Below are 18,884 nucleotides of genomic sequence, written 5' to 3'. Positions count from 1 at the left end.
TAACCTTGTTAGTGGTTGAACTGGGAAAAATACAGGGTTTTAAAGCAAATGTGCTACTATGTATTAGTTTCCCAGCACTAAAACGACTATTTTTAGCAATGAAGACATAGCTTTAGCCTGGAAGCTTTGGGGCAGGTGGCAAGCACAAGGACTCAGGAGGGTATGTGTACACTGAGTCCTTGTTTCAGAACTATACAAACATCCAATAGACCAGTGATAGAATTTTGCTTATGCGGCCTGTCATACAGCCAGGAGGAAATCGCTCTACAGCTCTAGTTCACCATCTCGACCTTTTGTGACAGATGACAATTTCAGATTTGGCTCCTGGGCTGGAAGCTGGTTTTGTACACTGCCACCTACTGGGCAGTGTGGTGCCAAGAAGGAAAACTTCACGCCTACTCTCAAACCTTCCTTTGCAGTTTTGGGCAGCACTGTTAAGGCCTCAGATTTCCTTCAAGCCAGATTCTTTCAGAGCTTTGTCCGTCCGCCCCCTCTTCAGCCTTGGGTAAGGGGTGGAGCTAAAATTCCACAAATATTCCAATTACTTCCTCAGGGAGGATAAAGTCCAGAAGGCTCTGCACTTAGGTTGTTTTTTATTTTTCTTCCCTGCTAGCTCTGCCTCCTTTGCCTCGTGGCTTCTTTCAGAAGAATGAACCCTGTGTTCCCTAGTGCAAAGAGGAATTAAAGGAACTAACTCTGAAGGCTGCGGCTAGCCCCAAAAACAGATGAAGAGAAATTATTTTTCTTAATCTACTTATTTTAGCGGCATCTCATTATGCATCATCCAGATGGTAAGAGAAAAGCTTTGGGGTTACAATCCCACCCCCATTCTGCTGGGTCTCAGCTGTCTCATCCAGACAGTTAAGAGAAAAACTTTGATTTACAATCGCCTCTCTTCCCCCAGGTTTCTGCTGCACGCTGAGACAAAACTCCTAGAACACACTCAGTAACTGACAAAAACTTACCCAGGCCACAGAAATAGTGAAGCAAGGACACAGAGACACAAAGGGATTGGGGAAGAGGCTCAGAGGCACTGAGCTGGGCATAGTGATTAGACAGATAACAAAGTAAGCTCCCTCGGTCTGTCACAGACTGAATTACGCATGCATTCACAGATATTCAGGAGGCTGCTTTACTTGGAGACAGCTGTCATCAAGTAAGCAAGCAAAAACAGGAGTTAGAAGACCTGTGTTCCATCTCCAGCTTTGCCATGCTGCATGGCTGTGCAAACCTAAGTGCCCCTTTCCCAAAGGGATAACAGCGCCTACACTTCATTTAAAAGCACTGTGTGATTGAATTAAAGACAAAATATTCTCACATGTTAAGAGCGGCAGAGGCAGATGAACATGGAGGGAGGACAGATGAAAGCAACGCTGTCACCTTTTGCTGTAGGGCAATCCCGAATTCTGAGTCTGGTTTCCCTGATTAGCGAGGTGAAGTGTGACTATTTCCTAATTATTCCTATTCTCGTTTGCTGAAGGAAGGAAGGGGGCAGAGAATCTACCAACAGCCATGAAGGAAGGGAAACAGCAACTCCTAGCACCTCTGGATGGAGGCTGGGGATGGATGATAGTGCTTCACTTCTTTCTGGTAAGTGGAGATAACCTTGTGGGACACTGCCGAGTAAGTCCCAGAGGAAAGAGATGCTTTCACAGGTCATGTTCTCACAAAGAATCGCTTTCAGACAACAAAGCCAGAGTATGAGGCAGACAGGGTTGATTACATGCAGGGCGGGAGTGCTACTTTGAGTCTAGCATGCTGGTCTGTAACTTTACATGTGAAGGTTATGCTCAGCCCAGTGAAATTGGTAGCTAGTTCTGAGAAGATTGAGCTCTGCCCTTTATTAAAAAGCTGTCGGACTTGGAACTCTTTGCTTGTGACAGCTTCCTCTTACCTCCTCCTCCTCCAAGTCCCCAGAGGAGCTCATTGTAGTTGTAGCAATCATACAGCTTTCCTATTACTTTTAGTTAGCTTGCTAGCCATGGAGGAATCCAACTTTTGTTTCCTTCATGAGTCTGTGGAAAAGAGACCACAGATCATCATTTGGTGTAAATGCAGCTACGCTGATTTACAGCATCTGAGAATGTGGCAGGGATGAGGCTGACCAGAGCTTTCCTTTAAACTAGCTAAAAATCATGGTTTTTGCAACCAAAGCAAAAACTAGTTAGGCCCAGTTCAAAGTATTTTCCATGTTAAGACTGTTGGGTTAATATGTACCACATAGGTAACTTAAATTAGGCAAACTGTAGTTCCAGAAGATTCAGAGGTGGAGGTTGTTTTACAAATACAGATTAAAACTGCAGAATGCATAATACCAAATATCAGAATGTCTGTATATAGCCTGGTTTGGTATTTTCTCAGTTAAGTTAGAGCTGTCATGACTCCCTTATTTTCATATACAAATATATTGCAAAACTTATCAAATGGCTAAATATTTTTAGTATATTGTCTAGTTTTAAGAGGAGTTTAAAAATTGTTATTTATCTGTGCCCTGTCCTAGTTCCCTCGCCTCCCTCTTCCCCCACAGAAAATTGCCAACCCTGGAAGGGCAGGCATATGAATAGTGGTAGTTTTTTAAAGTGCTTTTACACAAATGCTAGAAGTCTGTCTAATAAGGTGGGTGAATTAGAGTACCTCATATCAAAGGAGGAGATTGACATAACAGGCATCACAGAAACCTGGTGGAATAAGGACAATCAGTGGGACACTATCATACTGGGATATAAAGTATATCAGAAGGACAGAATGGGTCGAGCGGGTGGCGGAGTGGTACTATATGTGAAAGATAATATAGAATCAAATGAAATAAAAATCCTAAATGAATCAAAATGTTCCATAGAATCACTATGGATAGCAATTCCTTCCTCTGATGGGAATATAGCACTAGGGATATATTATCGACCACCTGACCAGGACAGTGATAGTGATGCTGAAATGCTAAAGGAGATGAGAGAGGCTATCAAAATAAAAAACTCACTAATAATGGGGGATTTCAATTATCCCCATATTGACTGGGGTACATGTCACCTCAGGAAGGGATTCAGAGAGAAAATTTCTTGATGCCTTAAATGACTGCTTCTTGGAGCAGCTGGTACAGGAACCCACAAGGGGAGAGGCAATTCTTGATTTAGTACTGAGTGGAACACAGGATCTGGTCCAAGAGGTAACTATTAAAGGACCGCTTGGAAATAGTGACCATAACATAACAACATTTAACATTCCTGTGTTGGGAAGAACACCACAACAGTCCAACACTCTGGTATTTAATTTCAAAAAGGGGAATTACACAAAAATGAGGAGGTTAGTTAAGCAGAAATTAAAAGGTAAAGTAACTAGAGTCAAATCCCTGCAAGCTGCGTGGAAACTTTTCAAAGATACCATATTAGAGGCCCAACTTAAATGTATACCCCAAATTAAAAAACACAGTAAGAGACCTAAAAAAGAGCCACCATGGCTTAACAACCATGTAAAAGAGGCAGTGAGAGATAAAAAGGCATCTTTTAAAAAGTGAAAGTCAAATCCTAGTGATCAAAATAGAAAGGAACATAAACATTGCCAAATTAAATGTAAAAATGTAATAAGAAAAGCCAAAAAAGATTTTGAGGAACAGTGAGCCATAAATTCAAAAAACAATAGTAAAATGTTTTTTAAGTACATTAGAAGCAGGAAGCCTGCTAAAAAAAGCAGTGGCGCCCTGGACGATAGAGGCATAAAAGGAGCAATCAAGGAAGATAAAATACAATTGCAGAAAAACTAAATGATTTCTTTGCTTCAGTCTTCACGGCTGAGGATGTTAGAGAGATTCCCAAATTTGAGCTGTCCTTTATGGGTGACAAATCTGAGGAGCTGTCCCAGATTGAAGTATCATTAGAGGAGGTTTTGGAACTAATTGATAGGCTAAACAGTCACAAGTCTCCGGGACCGGATGGTATTCACCCAAGGGTTCTGAAAGAACTCAAATGTGAAATTGCGGAACTATTAACCGTGGTTTGTAACCTATCCTTTAAATCAGCTTCGGTACCCAATGATTGGAAGACAGCTAATATAACACCAATATTTAAAAAGGGCTCTACAGGAGACCCTAGCAATTATAGACCGGTAAGTCTAACATCAGTACCGGGCAAATTAGTAGAAACAATAGTAAAGAATAAAATTGTCAGACACGTAGAGGAATATGATTTGTTGAGCAAAAGTCAACATGGTTTCTGTAAAGGGAAGTTGTGTGTTACTAATCTTTTTGAGTTCTTTGAAGGGGTTAACAAGCATGCGGACAGGGGGGATCCAGTAGACATAGTATACTTAGATTTCCAGAAAGCCTTTGACACGGTTCCTCACCAAAGGCTCTTATGTAAAGTAGGTGGTCATGGGATAGGAGGAAAGATCCTTTCATGGATTGGGAACTAGTTAAAAGACAGGAAACAAAGCGTAGAAATAAATGGTAGATTTTCACAATGGAAGGTCAGTCCTGGGACCGATCCTGTTCAACTTACTCGTCAATGATCTCAAGAAAGGGGTAAGCAGTGAGGTGGCAAAGTTTGCAGATGACACCAAACTGTTCAGGATAGTTAAAACCAAAGCAGACTGTGAAGAACTTCAAAAAGACCTCAGCAAACTGAGTGATTGGGCAGCAAAATGGCAAATGAAATTTAATGTGGGTAAGTGTAAGGTAATGCACATTTGGAAAAATAACCCTAATTATACATATAATATGATGGGGACAAATTTAGCTACAACAGATCAGGAAAAGGATCTTGGAATTATAGTGGATAGTTCTCTGAAAACATCCACACAGTGTGCAGCAGCAGTCAGTAAAGCAAATAGGATGTTAGGAATAATTAAAAAAGGGATAGAAGATAAGACACAGAATATCTTACTTCCTTTATATAAAACTATGGTACGCCCACGTCTTGAGTACTGCGCGCAGATGTGGTCTCTTCACCTCAAAAAAAATATATTGGCATTAGAAAAGGTTCAGAAAAGGGCAACTAAAATGATTAAGGGTTTGGAACGGGTCCCATATGAGGAGAGGCTAGAGAGACTGGGACTTTTCAGTCTAGAAAAGAGGAGACTGAGGGGCAATATGATAGAGGTATATAAAATCATGAATGGTGTGGAGAAAGTGAATACAGAAGTTATTTACTTGTTCCCATAATATAAGAACTAGAGGACACCAAATGAAATTAATGGGTAGCGGTTCAAAACTAATAAAAGAGAGTTTTTTCTTCACACAGCGCACAGTCAACCTGTGGAACTCCTTAACAGAGGACGGTGTGAAGGCCAGGACTCTAACAGAGTTTAAAAAAGAGCTTGATAAATATTTGAAGGTTAGGTCCATAGATGGCTATTAGCAAGGGGTAAGGTATGGTGCCTAGCCTCTTGTCGAAGGCGGGAGATGGATGGCAGGAGACAAATCGCTTGATCATTGTCTTCGGTTCACCTCCTCTGGGGCACCAGGCATTGGCTACTGTCGGCAGACAGGATACTGGGCTAGACAGACCTTTGGTCTGACCCAGTATGGCCGTTCTTATGCTCTCATGCAATCTTAAATATAAGAATAAACAGCTGCAAAATGACCTGCAATTTGCACATTTAAAATATAGTCATTTGCTATAAGCACACTTTGGCTGTGGCTCTCAAAGCACTTCATAGGTTTGTATAGATAAAACTCCCTACCTTTGAGGTTTGTTACCTATATTTCAGAATGGCACAATTCAAAAGAGCAAAGCTCTGAATAGGAGTCAGACAAGCACGCCATTGTTTTTGTTGGAAAAATGACCATATTGTGTAGGCTTTGCTCCGCTGAGAAGGTGGGCACCAGTGAGACCTAGCCACTGAATGTCACTCACATGACCTTACCAGGCAAATGTCCTAATTTCTGCCACTAAGCAATGGGCAGAACATCTGCAGATGGGGAAGCATGTAGATTTTTTTTCTCCCCGACTAACACTATCAATTGGTCTCCGAATAAAATGAAGATTCACCATTGTTCTGAGGACCAGGGAGAGGATGGATTGCCAGAAATTCAGTTACAGCTGTGTGCAGCATTTCACTTGCATCTGCTTTGGGTTTAGGTGAACGTGCTTGTGATGGGAATGCTGAAAACCTTTGGAATTTTCTTTGTGGTCTTTCAAGAAGAGGTGGGAAGCTCTTCAGAACAAATCAGTTGGATTGGCTCCATCATGTCCGCTCTCCGTTTCTCAGCAGGTCAGCAGCCATATGTAAGGTTCAAAAAGTAGCACAGAAAGGTCTAGTCTTTGACAGGTCATTTCGTGTCCACTACTGAACTTGATCAAATGGACTTAGCATTCAAACTGCTTGTGCCTACCTGTTAAACCAGTGCAACTGGTATATTTGTTGGCACTCCGCACAAGTCCAAAATTTTAATGGAACTAGGCGCTGAACCATCCTGGGGGACGAAAGGGCAATCACTCCAATGCATCAGCCAATGGCACCAAAAGCAGCTTTTATTGGTAGTATACCTATTCTTTGAAGACTTCCATCTAAGAGTTGTGACCCTTTGCTGACTACAGGGAAACTCTCTTAGCTACACCAGTACCTTAGGGAAGCTGAACTGGTGGTACTTGCACATAGAAATCTTTAAAGAAGAGCTCTGCATAAATACTGCCTTTTACAAATAATTGTTTCTTTGTACAGAATTTGTTATTGCCAGATCTGATCCATTCAGTGTAGTATCTTACATCTGATACCTAATTTATCACAGTGAAGCACCCTCTCTGCACTGAATAGTCCACCAGTCTAATTGAGCCATGCTGCCTCAGGGAAGCAGGTTAAGAAAATCCTTTTTGACTTCCTTGCCAAAACAAGAGATTTTATGACTGCTCTCGCCGCACTAGTCTAGGTCAGTGCATAGCTTTGAGTGCTCCTGGCAACTCACATGATTGTCAGAGCAGAATTAGAGAATATCAAGAATGCTATCCTTGAGCTGGTATAGATGGCTTCAATTCTCCAACCACTGATCTTACTCCTGACATCTTTCAGGTCCACTAGTCACGATAACCTGTGGGAAGCTGGGGGATCAGATGACTTCCATCATTGGAGCAGGCCTGGTCAGCATTGGTTGTCTAATCAGTACACAAGCAACCAGTATCTCCTTCCTGTGTGTGTCTATGGGACTTCTATTGGGTGAGTAACATCCTACAGGTCACAGGTTTGGCAACAAGGCAACTAGAGCGACTTTCCTGAATGTTTGCTGAAACCATTAGCAAAACAGCATCAGATGACTTACTGCATGTGACTATCTTATTTTATCAAAACAAAAAGCAGTCAAGTAGCACTTTAAAGACTAGCAAAATAGTTTATTAGGTGAGCTTTCGTGGGACAGACCCACTTCTTCAGACCATAGCCAGACCAGAACAGACTCAATATTTAAGGCACAGAGAACCAAAAACAGTAAGCAAGGAGGACAAATCAGAAAAAGAAAATCAAGGTGAGCGAATCAGAGAGTGGAGGGGTGGGGGGCAAGGTCAAGAATTAGATTGAGCCAAGTATGCAGACAAGCCCCTATAGTGACTCAGAAAGTTCCCATCATGATTTAAACCATGTGTTAATGTGCCGAATTTGAATATAAAAGCCAGCTCGGCTGTTTCCCTTTCCAGAACGGTGCGATAATTCTTCTTCAATAACACACATACCTTCAGGTCATTGACAGAATGCCCCATTCCATTAAAATGTTGACTAACTGGTTTGTGGATCTGGAGTGTTTTGATGTCTGTTTTGTGCCCATTGACCCTTTGTCTAAGGGAGCTAGAAGTCTGTCCAATACACAAAGCATCTGGGCATTGTTGGCACATGATAGCATATGATGTTAGTAGAGGAGCATGAGAAAGTGCCCGTGATTCTGTGAGTAACCTGGTTAGGTCTAGTGATGGTATTTCCAGAGAAGATATGTGGACAAAGCTGGCAGCGGGCTTTGTTGCAGGGAAAGGTTTCAGGACTGGTATTCCTGGGGTACAGACTGTGGCTGTTAGTGAGGATCCTCATGAGGTTGGGACGTTGTCTGTAGGAGAGAACAGACATGTCACCCAGGGCCTTCTGGAGTGTGGCATCCTGATTCAGGATAGTTTGTAGGTCTTTAATAATTCGTTGCAGTGGTCTGAGTTGGGGGCTGTAGGTGATGACTGAAGACGTGGGTCTGTCCCGTGAAAGCTCACCTAAGAAACTATTTTGCTAGTCTTTAAAGTGCATGCTACTTGACTGCTTTTTTGTTTTGATAGTGTATAGACTAGCATGGCTTCCTCTCTGTTACTATCTTATTTTAGTGTATTAGCCACAGGCTGTAAAACGGAGACAGTGCCTTCTCTGCAGGCTTTATATTCCAAAATGCCTAAACAAAAGGTTTAATTAGTGCTGTTGTGTCAATTTAAATTTTTAAAAACCCATTATGAAGAGCAAATCCTGGCCTTTTAAACCCTTCACTGAAAAAGAATAAGTAGCTATAAATAAGCTAGTTTCTAAATATTACGGATGCAATTCTTATCCCACAGCTGTCACTCAAGCCAGAGTTTACCCTATACACCTTAGACGGCCTTGCCACTGCACTTTATCTGGCCTCCCAGAAAGCACTACAAGCAGTTACCAATCCCTGCTACTGTTCATTGTTTCTTAAGAGGCACAGTTTGGACAGTTCCTTGTGCGCATCCCATCTACTCTCCTTCCACATCTAGGAAGGGTTCTTGTCCTCCTGATACAGCTGGGAGTTGTGTGGGCTCACCAACACTGGGTCCTGAGCTAGCAGTTCTGTTCCTCACTTGCAGGAGATGAAAATTCTACTCTCACTCCTTGGACACTGACAGCTTTCTTTTTCTAATGCAGGACTGGGCTTTGCTTGCTTGTACCAGGTAGGTGCTGTGATGACTGCCAGGTATTTTAAGAAGCGACTGGCTCTAGCTAATGGAATTGCCCGCTCAGGAATGGGACTGACATTTGTAATAGCACCTTTCACTCAACTTCTGATAGATTCTTATGGATGGCAGGGTAAGTAGGTTTTACTTTTTCCACATTTCACCATCAGCAGCAGCACAACTAGCACTCAAGGGCTGGGTCTACACTTGCCCCAACTTCAAAGGGGTCATGTTAATCAGGGCCATGGGAGATTAGCCTAATGAAGTGCTACTGTGAACACGTAGCACTTCATTTGGCTAATTCCCCCCATCCTTGCAAGGTGGAAGTTGCTGCAGGGGAGAATTACCCTAATGAAGTGCTCTGTATTCACCACAGCACTTCATAAATAATCTCCTGTGACCCTGATTGCCATGCCCGCTTCAAAGCTGGGGGCAAGTATAGAGAGTCCCCAGGTGACCTTAAAGGGAGTTATTCTAAAGCTGGACATTGTGGGGTGGTAGATAGTAGTGCTAAGCTATTCTGTTTTAACTTTGACATGTCAGAAATGGCAACTCTGATCTTCTTGGGGTTTGTTCAGTCTTCAAGATCTCCTTTCTCCAACCAGAAATCAGTCACTGAAGTTATATTGGTGTTAAATGGTAACTAATTTCCTTCTTTTCACATTGCTAAACTTCCACACTGCTTGCACTATTGTACTTTCACCACTCATCAGGCAGGCTGCTGAACAGAGAGGAGCTGAGTTAAGAGAATTGAGTGGGGGAAAAGAAACTTTAAACATGTTTAGGCCTTGTCTTTCCCTTGTTTTGATATTAGGCAGACCAAAGACAGAGGGAGCAGTTACAAGTATATATGCTTCCCCTCTCAGGTCTGATGGTCTCACTTTATCACTTACAACTTATTTGCAATGCAAAAAGGTGACCATCTAGTGAAGAAGTCAGAAGAGAAGGACAATTTTTATTTTCCTGCAGCAGACCAGTATCTTCAGTATGAAAAAAGCCAATTCTAAGCAAAGTGTTACTGATCCCAGGATCATGGGGGTGGGAGGAACACTAATCTTCCTTTCTCTTTTCTTCTCTCAGGCACCCTGCTGATTTTCGGAGGGATCATGTTAAACCTCGTGCCTTCTAGTATGTTATTGCGACCTATTAACATAAAGAATCTCCAGGTCTTTTCTGTCAGCAATGTGGACAACAGATCATTAAAACACAGTAAATCTCCAGCAACTCTTACAAGCCATGTTGAGGAAATCAGCACCACAGAAATGCACTTTAATATTAGACTGGATTCTCCTATGCAAGACTCCACTATCACAAAAAGGGTCCCGTCAGCTGGAACATTAGGCTCACTAGATCCAGTGAACTCTGCTGGCATGGAACTGCCTGGGAGATGCAGCCCCAACAGGTACTGTCCGAGGGGAGCCGGGGACTGTGGCAATAACAACTTCCCCCTGCAAAAGAAAGGGAATCCCAGCAGGCAGCCTCTTCTTGATTTCTCACTGCTGAAAGATCCCTTCTTCTGTATTTTTGCCTGGTCTTTTTTGTTCAGCCAATTGGCCTACTTCATTCCAACCTTCCACCTTGTGGCGAGAGCCAAAACCTTGGGCATAGACAGCATGGATGCCTCTTACCTCATTTCAGCTGCTGGTAAGCAAATCTAATTATAAATATGTATTTTAAAATAGAGTAGTCAAGAAATGAAGTAACCCCTGAAATTAAAGAGTATGAGACACAGCCCCCCCCCACCTTAAACTGGAATCCTTGGCTTCCTCTTGAGCATTGAACAGATACATGACACCACAAGAGCAAATGCCTTTTGCCCCTAAATCTGGATTATATCCACAATTGAAGAGTGCCTCTTAATTGACAATTTTTATATCCAGAAACAACAGCATCTGTCTTGTGACTGTCCACTATTTTCTTGAACCCAAGTAAGATGACTTCAGGCAGAGGAGTTGATTAGCCTTGGTTACTTAACCCAAACCTTGCTATTTCATTTTTTTTAAAAATTAACTACCACTACTCCTTCCCCAAATCTCCAGGGAACCCTTTTTAGGTACTTAAAATACATATGAATGATTGCATGAATAAATGCTTGAGGAGCTTGGCCACTGTCAGAAGACTGGCCAGATGGACATTTGTTCTGACCCCATACAGCCATTATGTTCTTAGCTTGTAGTGGCTAACAGGAAAAAAAAATATGGAAGTAGCACTTGAGGTAGAAGCCAAATTTGAAGACCAAGCTGAGAGGAATGCCAGCACAGGGAACTGCTCGCTAGGAATCCAGCCAGTGGGAACAGTGTAGATTATAGAGCCAGGAAGTGAGCCCCAGCCTCTTTGGACTCCCATGGCCCTCATGTAACCCAACCCTGCTCCTGTACTCCCTCCCCCTCCACAGCCTTGCACCCACACTCTGCTCCTGCACCTTCCCTCCCAGATCCTCCATCCCACTCCTACACCCACTTTCCCTCACATACCCTCCCTACCCCATCTCACTCCCCAGCAGTCCCTTCCTGCACATTAAATGCTCTGAGTTGGGTGTGTGTCAGTCGGGGGCCACATCAGCAGAATAGGGTTTTTTCTTGAAAACATCTCTCATTTTCGTGACCCTCAACTAATTCTTCTGTAGGTTTCGGCTCCCAACCCAAAAAAGGTTCCTCACCCTGGCCATAAATAAAGACAACATTAAAACCTTTGGTTTTGGACACAAACTAATCTTTTATTTTACTTTAATATACACCACCTTATAGCTGCATACTTATATTTTTAACGATTCAGTAGCCTAATGTGAGGTAATTAAGGTATTTAGAGAAGCGAATGCATTGTGTCATGATGGGTGGTTGGCTGGTGGCCTGTGGAAAGGTTTGTGTTGAGCAGGGTGGGCTCAGCCCAAAAGTTTAAGAACCACGGGGCACAAGGGATTTGATAAATATTTTCTTTTCTCCCTAGGGATTATAGAGGCAGTCAGCCAATTGCTGTCTGGCTGGATTGCTAATCAGAACTGGATCAAGAAGTATCATTACCATAAGACTTACCTTATTCTGTGTGGTATCACTAACCTGCTGGGTCCTCTGGCCACATCCTTCCCACTACTTATGGTTTACTCAGTAAGCTTTGCCATTTTCTGTGGTGGATACTTGGCTCTGCTGCTCCCTGTGTTGGTGAGTAAAGGATTTCAACAAGAGAGGTAATACAGCAATACTTTGCACTTCCAGCTGAGTATCTTTAAAAACACCTGAAATCATGTGGCCTGATTTTTAAAAGCACTGAGCATCCACAGCTGCCACAGATTTTGGCCAAAGGGTTGTGTGCTCAGAACTCTAAATGCCAAAGCATTGGGAACCTTGTTAGTTTACTGGTTTAAGGATTACACAGTCATTTACAGGCTAGGCAAAGTACTTGGAGCACCTTGAGTGTATTTCCAGTGACCTAACTCAATCACTTGGCTTCCCACATCATCGTTCCAACTTAGGTACTGCACTATGTCCAACAACAACAGTGATGAGAACTAGGGCTATAAATCCCCTTTTAGTCAGTCAACTGTGCTGGAGCAGACCCCTGTCTGCAGTGGACAGGGGGTTGCTCCAACCCACAGCAGTTAACTAATGCCTCATCCACTTAGGGTGGTGCTCACCACTTAACCATTCACATTCCTAATAATGTGAAAATTTGTGCATTTGTAATCTAAATCAACATTGGTAAGGTGCAGGACTCGATTTCTAAGGCAAACTGCAGTGTAACACTGCCCACAAGAGATTTGTACATAATTCAGTCTGCATTAAAATGCAATAAAGAGTTATTAGTAATTTCAAATGGCTGTACAGCTCAGGGCTAGAAATCTTTCTTGCATACTAGTGATTTTAATACTAGTTTGGGTTTAATTCTGTGTGGACAAACTATTTTCATATCAGAGCAAAGAGGAGACTCTTCAGATGAACTTTTCATTCTAATGACCCTCTTCTGCTTCTATGAACAGGTAGATCTTGTAGGGGTCCCCAGACTCCACAGTTCTTTAGGATTTGCCTCATTCTTTGCTGGAATAGCAGTCATTGCTGGACCTCCTATAGCAGGTAATAATCAATACTTCCCCTCTAGCCTCTTGATCAAGAAGAATTAAGTATTTTCTAACAAAGTACTAAGGAAGCAGTTGAGATTCAAGTTGAAAGGTAGTTTATAGTCTTTTTAGATCCTTTGAAGAAAGTTAACACAAGCAAATGAGTTAATGTTAATAAGCTACCCAACATTTCCTTGAGTTCTGAGCCTCCCTTCAGGGAATGGAGAGGCAAGAATGGTATGCATCTAAAGAAGAGTCAAACCATTATGACTCCCCTAGACTCAAACTGTTATTTCAATTTAACTTGATGCTGAAGGGATCTGAAGAGGTGACAGCATGGTCCCAGGCACACAGGTGCTCTATTTGCACTGTCTTACATAAAGCAGAAGGGACCAAAGCGGTAGCCCTCCTCCCTCACTCTCACAAATACTATATTATTCTTTACGTAAAGTGTGGCACATTTTGGTTGCTATATTAATCAAAATATTCACAGTCAGGTATTTCTTTATCCACTTAGACCAGGGGTGGCCAGCCTGCAGCTCTTGAACTGCATGTGGCTCTTTGATCATTGAAACAGCTCCTGCACTGCTTACTGCTGCTCTGTGCATGCGTCCCAGCGCCTGAAGGCAGAAGCATGTGATGGTGGTGGCTTTGGTGAGTCTGAGGCATAATGGGCACTGGGTCACAGCAGGAGGGTTGCGGGAGCTGGTGGTGCCTGGCTCTCAGGGATTAGGAAGGCATTGAGCCACATTATATATTTACATATCTCTATAGATATATAAAAATAAATAAATACATAATACATGGCTGTTTAGCCACAGTTTTTTTTGGCTCTTCGTCTCTAACGGGTTGGTCGCTTCTGACTTAGACTGAGCAATTTGCATGCTGCTACATGCACCTCTGCCAAAGGCAAAACCTATCCTTTCACTGGACCATTACCTTTGCCTTCATATCTGGATGTGTGATCAACATCTTCAGCTATCCCCGCTGTATGGATAAAGCTGCCAGGTCAAACAGCAGGTGAATGGCATCTGGTAACATCTATCTTGAAAACAGATCAGAAGCATAGAATAAAAAGTTTCAAATCAACTTTTGTGTTTACAGTTCCTTGTGTGCATTCCCACCCAGTGATCAAATGTCTCACCTGGTCACATACTCCTAAGCCTATTCCAAATCTGCCTCAAGTACCTTACACAGTCAATTACTTTGATTTCTGTATTTTCTTTTATCTGTGTAACATACATGCTAATGTGGCTATTACGCTTTTCACCAGCTTGTAACATAGCTTCACAAATTGATGGCTCCTTTATTTCTAACAATTACATTAGACATTAACCATTAATATTTTATTGGGGTGGTGGGATGAAAAGTGTAATTTAAGTCCTAGCACTACAGCTGAGATGGAAGGAGAGGAACAGTGAAGTAATCTAATTTTTCCAGGTCTCAATTGTGCATGCCAGTTTGTCCCATATAGGAGGGAAGATGTGTCTAAGCACATGATTGTGTGTTCAGGGTGCAATCCTATGATCCATGAACTCAGATGGTTTGAGCTGAGAGAGAAATTGCAAAGTGTGAAAACAGCATATACTAGAAAATACTAACTCTCCAAGATTGCAGAAGCATTTGCTTCTTGCACTTCTCACTGAAGTTAATTCTCATTAAAATGAAAGACTTGTTACTGCTATTAATGATGGTTCCTAGGGCATGAGTGGGCCAAAAAAAAAAAAAAAGAAAAATCACACCTAGGGGCCAGATCCAGCCCACCCAGCTGATTTATGCATACTTACAGCCAGCAGCATGTGTTTAGCTGCCCTCCCCACCCCCCACCTCTTGTTCCATCTGCAGCTGAGCTGCTCCTAGGATTCCCCAGCTACCTGTGCAGAGGGGGAGGGGGTGGATGGGTAGTGCTGAAGTCAGAGTACCCCTGCCTCTGTAACCCATCTCTGCAGCGCAGGAATTAGGGAGAGGGGGAGACACAGCAGAGCTGCTCCATTCTGAAGCATGGATGGTAAGTGATTCAGGAGTGCAGAGCGAGAGACAGAGCTGGACAGATTTCCCTTAAAGAGACAGAGGGCAGCCTCTCAGAAACTTACTCAGCAGCAGCCAGCACACACAGGCTATGTCTACACTAGCCCCAAACATCGAAATGGCCATTTTGAAGCTTACTAATGAAGCACTGAAATGCATATTCAATGCTTCATTAGCATACAGACAGCCACAGCGCTTCGAAATTGACATGGCTCATCCAGACAGGGCTCCTTTTCGAAAAGACCCCGCCTACTTCGAAGTCCCCTTATTCCTATCTGCTCATGGGAATAAGGGGACTTCGAAGTAGGCGGCGTCCTTTCGAAAAGAAGCCCCGTAGCTCCGTCGGGACGAGCTGCATGAATTTCGAAGCACCGCGGCCGCTCGCATGCTAATGAAGCACTGAATATGCATTTCAGCACTTCATTAGTAAACTTCAAAATGGCCATTTGCGTGGCCATTTCGAAGTTTGGGGCTAGTGTAGACATGGCCACACTGTCACACATACTCAATCTGTGTCAACGTCTCTCACACACTCGTACACTGTCTCTCTGTAGCCGTGACCCCCGACCAGTACCAAAATTAGTGGAGTGACCCCTCTGCAAAACTTGTTGCCCACCCCATTCTAGAGTCTCTTCCTCTGACTGCGATTAACTGCATAAGTTGTCCCAACTTACCAACAGTACTGAAGCAATAAGGCAGATTTTAAAAAGTAATTTCCACAAACTCAGAACAGCTAATACTCTAAATACCAGTAAGAGGTGAAGAGTGCATATTCCGCACAAGAAAACAAAAAATAATCCAACACACACACACTCAGAAAAGAGCTACTTACCTGAAAGCCTTGTTTCCCAAATCCTGCTTCTAGGTCCAAAGTCAAGAGCAGTAGTCAAACACCCAAAGCTAAAAAGTCTGAAGCCTCACCAGCAAGTAGTGACCTACCTATGCATCATCCAAAGGACTCCTGTTTAAATTGTGAATACTTTGCCATTCTAGAAATTAAAGATAACACAGGAGAACAAAACATGGTGATTTTTAGAGGAAGCAAGCAAGCTTAGGAAGTGAACCATGTTGCGTTTCACAGGAACAACATATACCAACCATTATGCTTTTACAGAACAGTTAGAATTCAAAGCAAAAGGTGATTTGCAGAAAAGACACAGCAGGAGCCTCCAGCTCCCTTGGTGTTGAGAAAGGAATGACAGCTATACTTAAACATATAGCATAGGCACACACTGTGATGAGTTAGAATGTTTAAATATAGAGCAAGGATTTATAAGCATTACTTACATTTAGAGAAATGCTGCTTTTTTAGGTTTCCACAGGAAACTTTTCCATCCCCTTTAGTTCTTTCCAATTCGCTGACTAATCCTTCTCTAACACTGAATGGTTAGCTGCAATCTGCTTTCTCCAACCAGAAAGCAAGAAAAGAAACCATTAAGACATTTCTAGGATTACAAAAGTCAAAATGTGCTAACAGTACTGCCAGCTGCTCAGAGGGGGTAGGCAAGCACCACCTACTGGTGAATCTGAAAACAGCTGAGTGGAAGGGGAAAATATGAATGTATTCTTCTATGTTAAATAGTTTTTATCTTTTTATTGTTTCTGTAAGATCTATGCATAATGGGTTTGAAAACTGGAGGGTTTGTCACTTTGTTCTTTTTGTACAATGTGAAGTCACCACATTCTAAGAATAAAGCATTTACCTCATTCCATTAGATTACAGATTAATCATCATTGAAAACCTACAAGTTCAGTAAGGGCCTAAATAATATCCCTGAGAAAATGAGAGATGTTGTCACAGTAATGAAGAGAGAGGATACAGAAAACAAACATCTTAACTAGTTAATGCGAGCTCAGAGCAGCAATTAGTAGAATGCAATTACTAAATCATAAATTTGTATTATCCTTTATCCTCTTAATCTGGCTCTTAAAAACCTCAATTTTAAAACTACTGATTTTTCCTTCTTCACATCATCTTAATTTTTATTCACATCTAAATTTGAGAAATTATTGCTCTGACAGACAGTAACCCTGATTAAAATAGCCACAAGGCTGAGGAAAATAGAGGCTGTTATAATAATGTAACTACATAAAAGTCTCCAAAAAGAGAAAAATTTTAGAACCTTTGATATACTGGGCCATATCTTAAACTGGTGTAACTCCAACAGCTGCCATGGAGCTGTGTTCATCAAATCTTCATCTTGTCTTGGTACTATTGTTACACCTTCTACATCCAAGTGTCTGTCTACATTGCATCAGATGTTTGACTAGAGCACATGCAAACGTACCCAAGCTAACCTTTGGACAGCTTGAAAAGTAGCAGTACAGCGATGTTGTGGTATTTACCAGAGATTACTTTTACCAAGCAAAATCAAGTTAGTCTAGTTTAAAGTGTTTTCTATTTTAAAACACATTAATAAACACTACACTACACTTACTTTTAGTTCCATATTCAAACTGTGGTTCCATACAGCAGCAGATTCAGAGACTGATTTCAGGTTGTACAAGACAAAACTGCAATAGGCGGAACACTAACATGTAATCTAATATTGAACAGTGGATTGTCGATATACAAAATGGTTTAATATTTTTCAATCAAGTTATGATTCATAACTCATTTCAGTTTTCGATGTTAGTAAACCTTTCAGGGTTTACTAATATGTGGCAAAGTCCAGGAGCTTTAATAACTGAATCCTCATCCATTACAGGTTGGCTGTATGACTACACACAGACATATGCCTGCTCCTTCCTCTTTGCTGGAATCTGTTATCTCATCTCACCCATTTCCTTTTTCTTTGAGCCTCTGGCCTACAAATGGAAACTACAGAAAGAAGAGGACTTGAACTAAGGGACCACTTTGGCTACGTCTACACTACAGAGATCTTTCAAAAGAAGCCCTTCCAAAAGAACTTCTTTCACAAGACTACATCTACACACAAAAAAGCAGATCAAAAGAGTGATCTGCTCTTTCAAAAGAGAGCATCCACACAGTCACCACTCTTACAGAAGAATGGGCCAGGGATCAAAAAAAAAAGTCAGGTCCCATGAAGGCTGCTCTTTTGGGGGCGGAGGGGAAGGGGACCTGCAGGGCATCCACACAGGTTTTCTTTCTAAAGAAGCTTTTGAAAGGGGGTACTCTTTCTGAAAAAGGAAAGGAGGAGTGATTTCCAAAGGAGCACTGCATTCTTTTGATTTACTTTCGAAAGAACACTCTGCATACATATTCCATGAGCTCTTTCGAAAGAACTTGCTAGTATAGATGCAGCCTTAGTGAAGAGGCTCTGCTGCCATGGAAAGAAAACAAGTCAACTTAAGTTCATGTTCAGAAAATGATAATCAGGATGCAGTCGCTTCACTAATGAATGAAAGATGACAAAAATGAACACATTTGTCACAAGACGTTTCCAAGGAGTTTATTGTCTACCAATGTGACTTCATAAACCAGTGCTGCTTAAGATCAAGATGAGCCTAGCAAGACATGCATTTTGGCTAGCAAGACCTTTTGTTCCTAAAAATATCCTCAGATTGGCACGGAGCCTAGTCATCTCTTCAGACAATTTCATTGCTTCCACTCTTCCCCAGTGTATATTATCTTATCTGTCTAACGTGATTAGTAAGAACCTAAACGTTAGGCAATTCATTTCTGCTTTCCCAGTTTGCTTAGCCAGTGTCCTTAGCCTGAAGGGTTCTCTGAATCCTGTCAATCCAAATATATGGAGTTTAAAAAAAAAACAACAAAAAAAAAAAAAACATTTTTCAACAGAAGCAAATGAGACCCTCAAAAGTATTAAAACAGAAGGTCTTGTAAATTAGGCTAAAAAAAGCCTGGAATAATGATCTGTGAAGACGGTGCTCCAGTAAAGATTAAATTCAAGCTTTAGATGAGCAAGTCCACAAACAATACCCGTTTTTCCTGCACCATGGAAACACTGTTACTGCTAAAA

At 41.9% G+C, this 18,884-nt stretch overlaps 1 protein-coding gene across 3 annotated transcripts; it reads left to right on the top strand.

The window, feature by feature from the left end:
* Positions 1-581: 581 nt before the first annotated feature.
* Positions 582-18,319, top strand: SLC16A4 (solute carrier family 16 member 4). 3 transcript variants are annotated; one of them, XM_074977641.1, is made up of 9 exons: positions 582-791; positions 1,481-1,590; positions 6,072-6,204; positions 7,000-7,143; positions 8,833-8,994; positions 9,942-10,505; positions 11,808-12,019; positions 12,835-12,928; positions 17,741-18,319. In XM_074977641.1, the coding sequence occupies exons 1-9, from the start codon at positions 776-778 to the stop codon at positions 17,986-17,988; spliced, it is 1,683 nt and encodes a 560-aa protein (XP_074833742.1). In that variant the 5' UTR covers positions 582-775; the 3' UTR covers positions 17,989-18,319. The 3 variants fall into 3 exon arrangements, with proteins under 3 accessions (XP_074833742.1, XP_074833743.1, XP_074833744.1); XM_074977642.1 differs by having other exon boundaries at positions 17,649-17,938; XM_074977643.1 differs by lacking the exon at positions 12,835-12,928 and having other exon boundaries at positions 17,649-17,917.
* Positions 18,320-18,884: the final 565 nt, after the last annotated feature.

The sequence above is a fragment of the Carettochelys insculpta genome, chromosome 26, assembly GCF_033958435.1.
Source record: "Carettochelys insculpta isolate YL-2023 chromosome 26, ASM3395843v1, whole genome shotgun sequence".
NCBI classification, from domain to species: domain Eukaryota; kingdom Metazoa; phylum Chordata; order Testudines; family Carettochelyidae; genus Carettochelys; species Carettochelys insculpta.
Note: the sequence above shows the minus strand (reverse complement) of the source record. Positions and strands in the feature narration are given on the sequence as shown.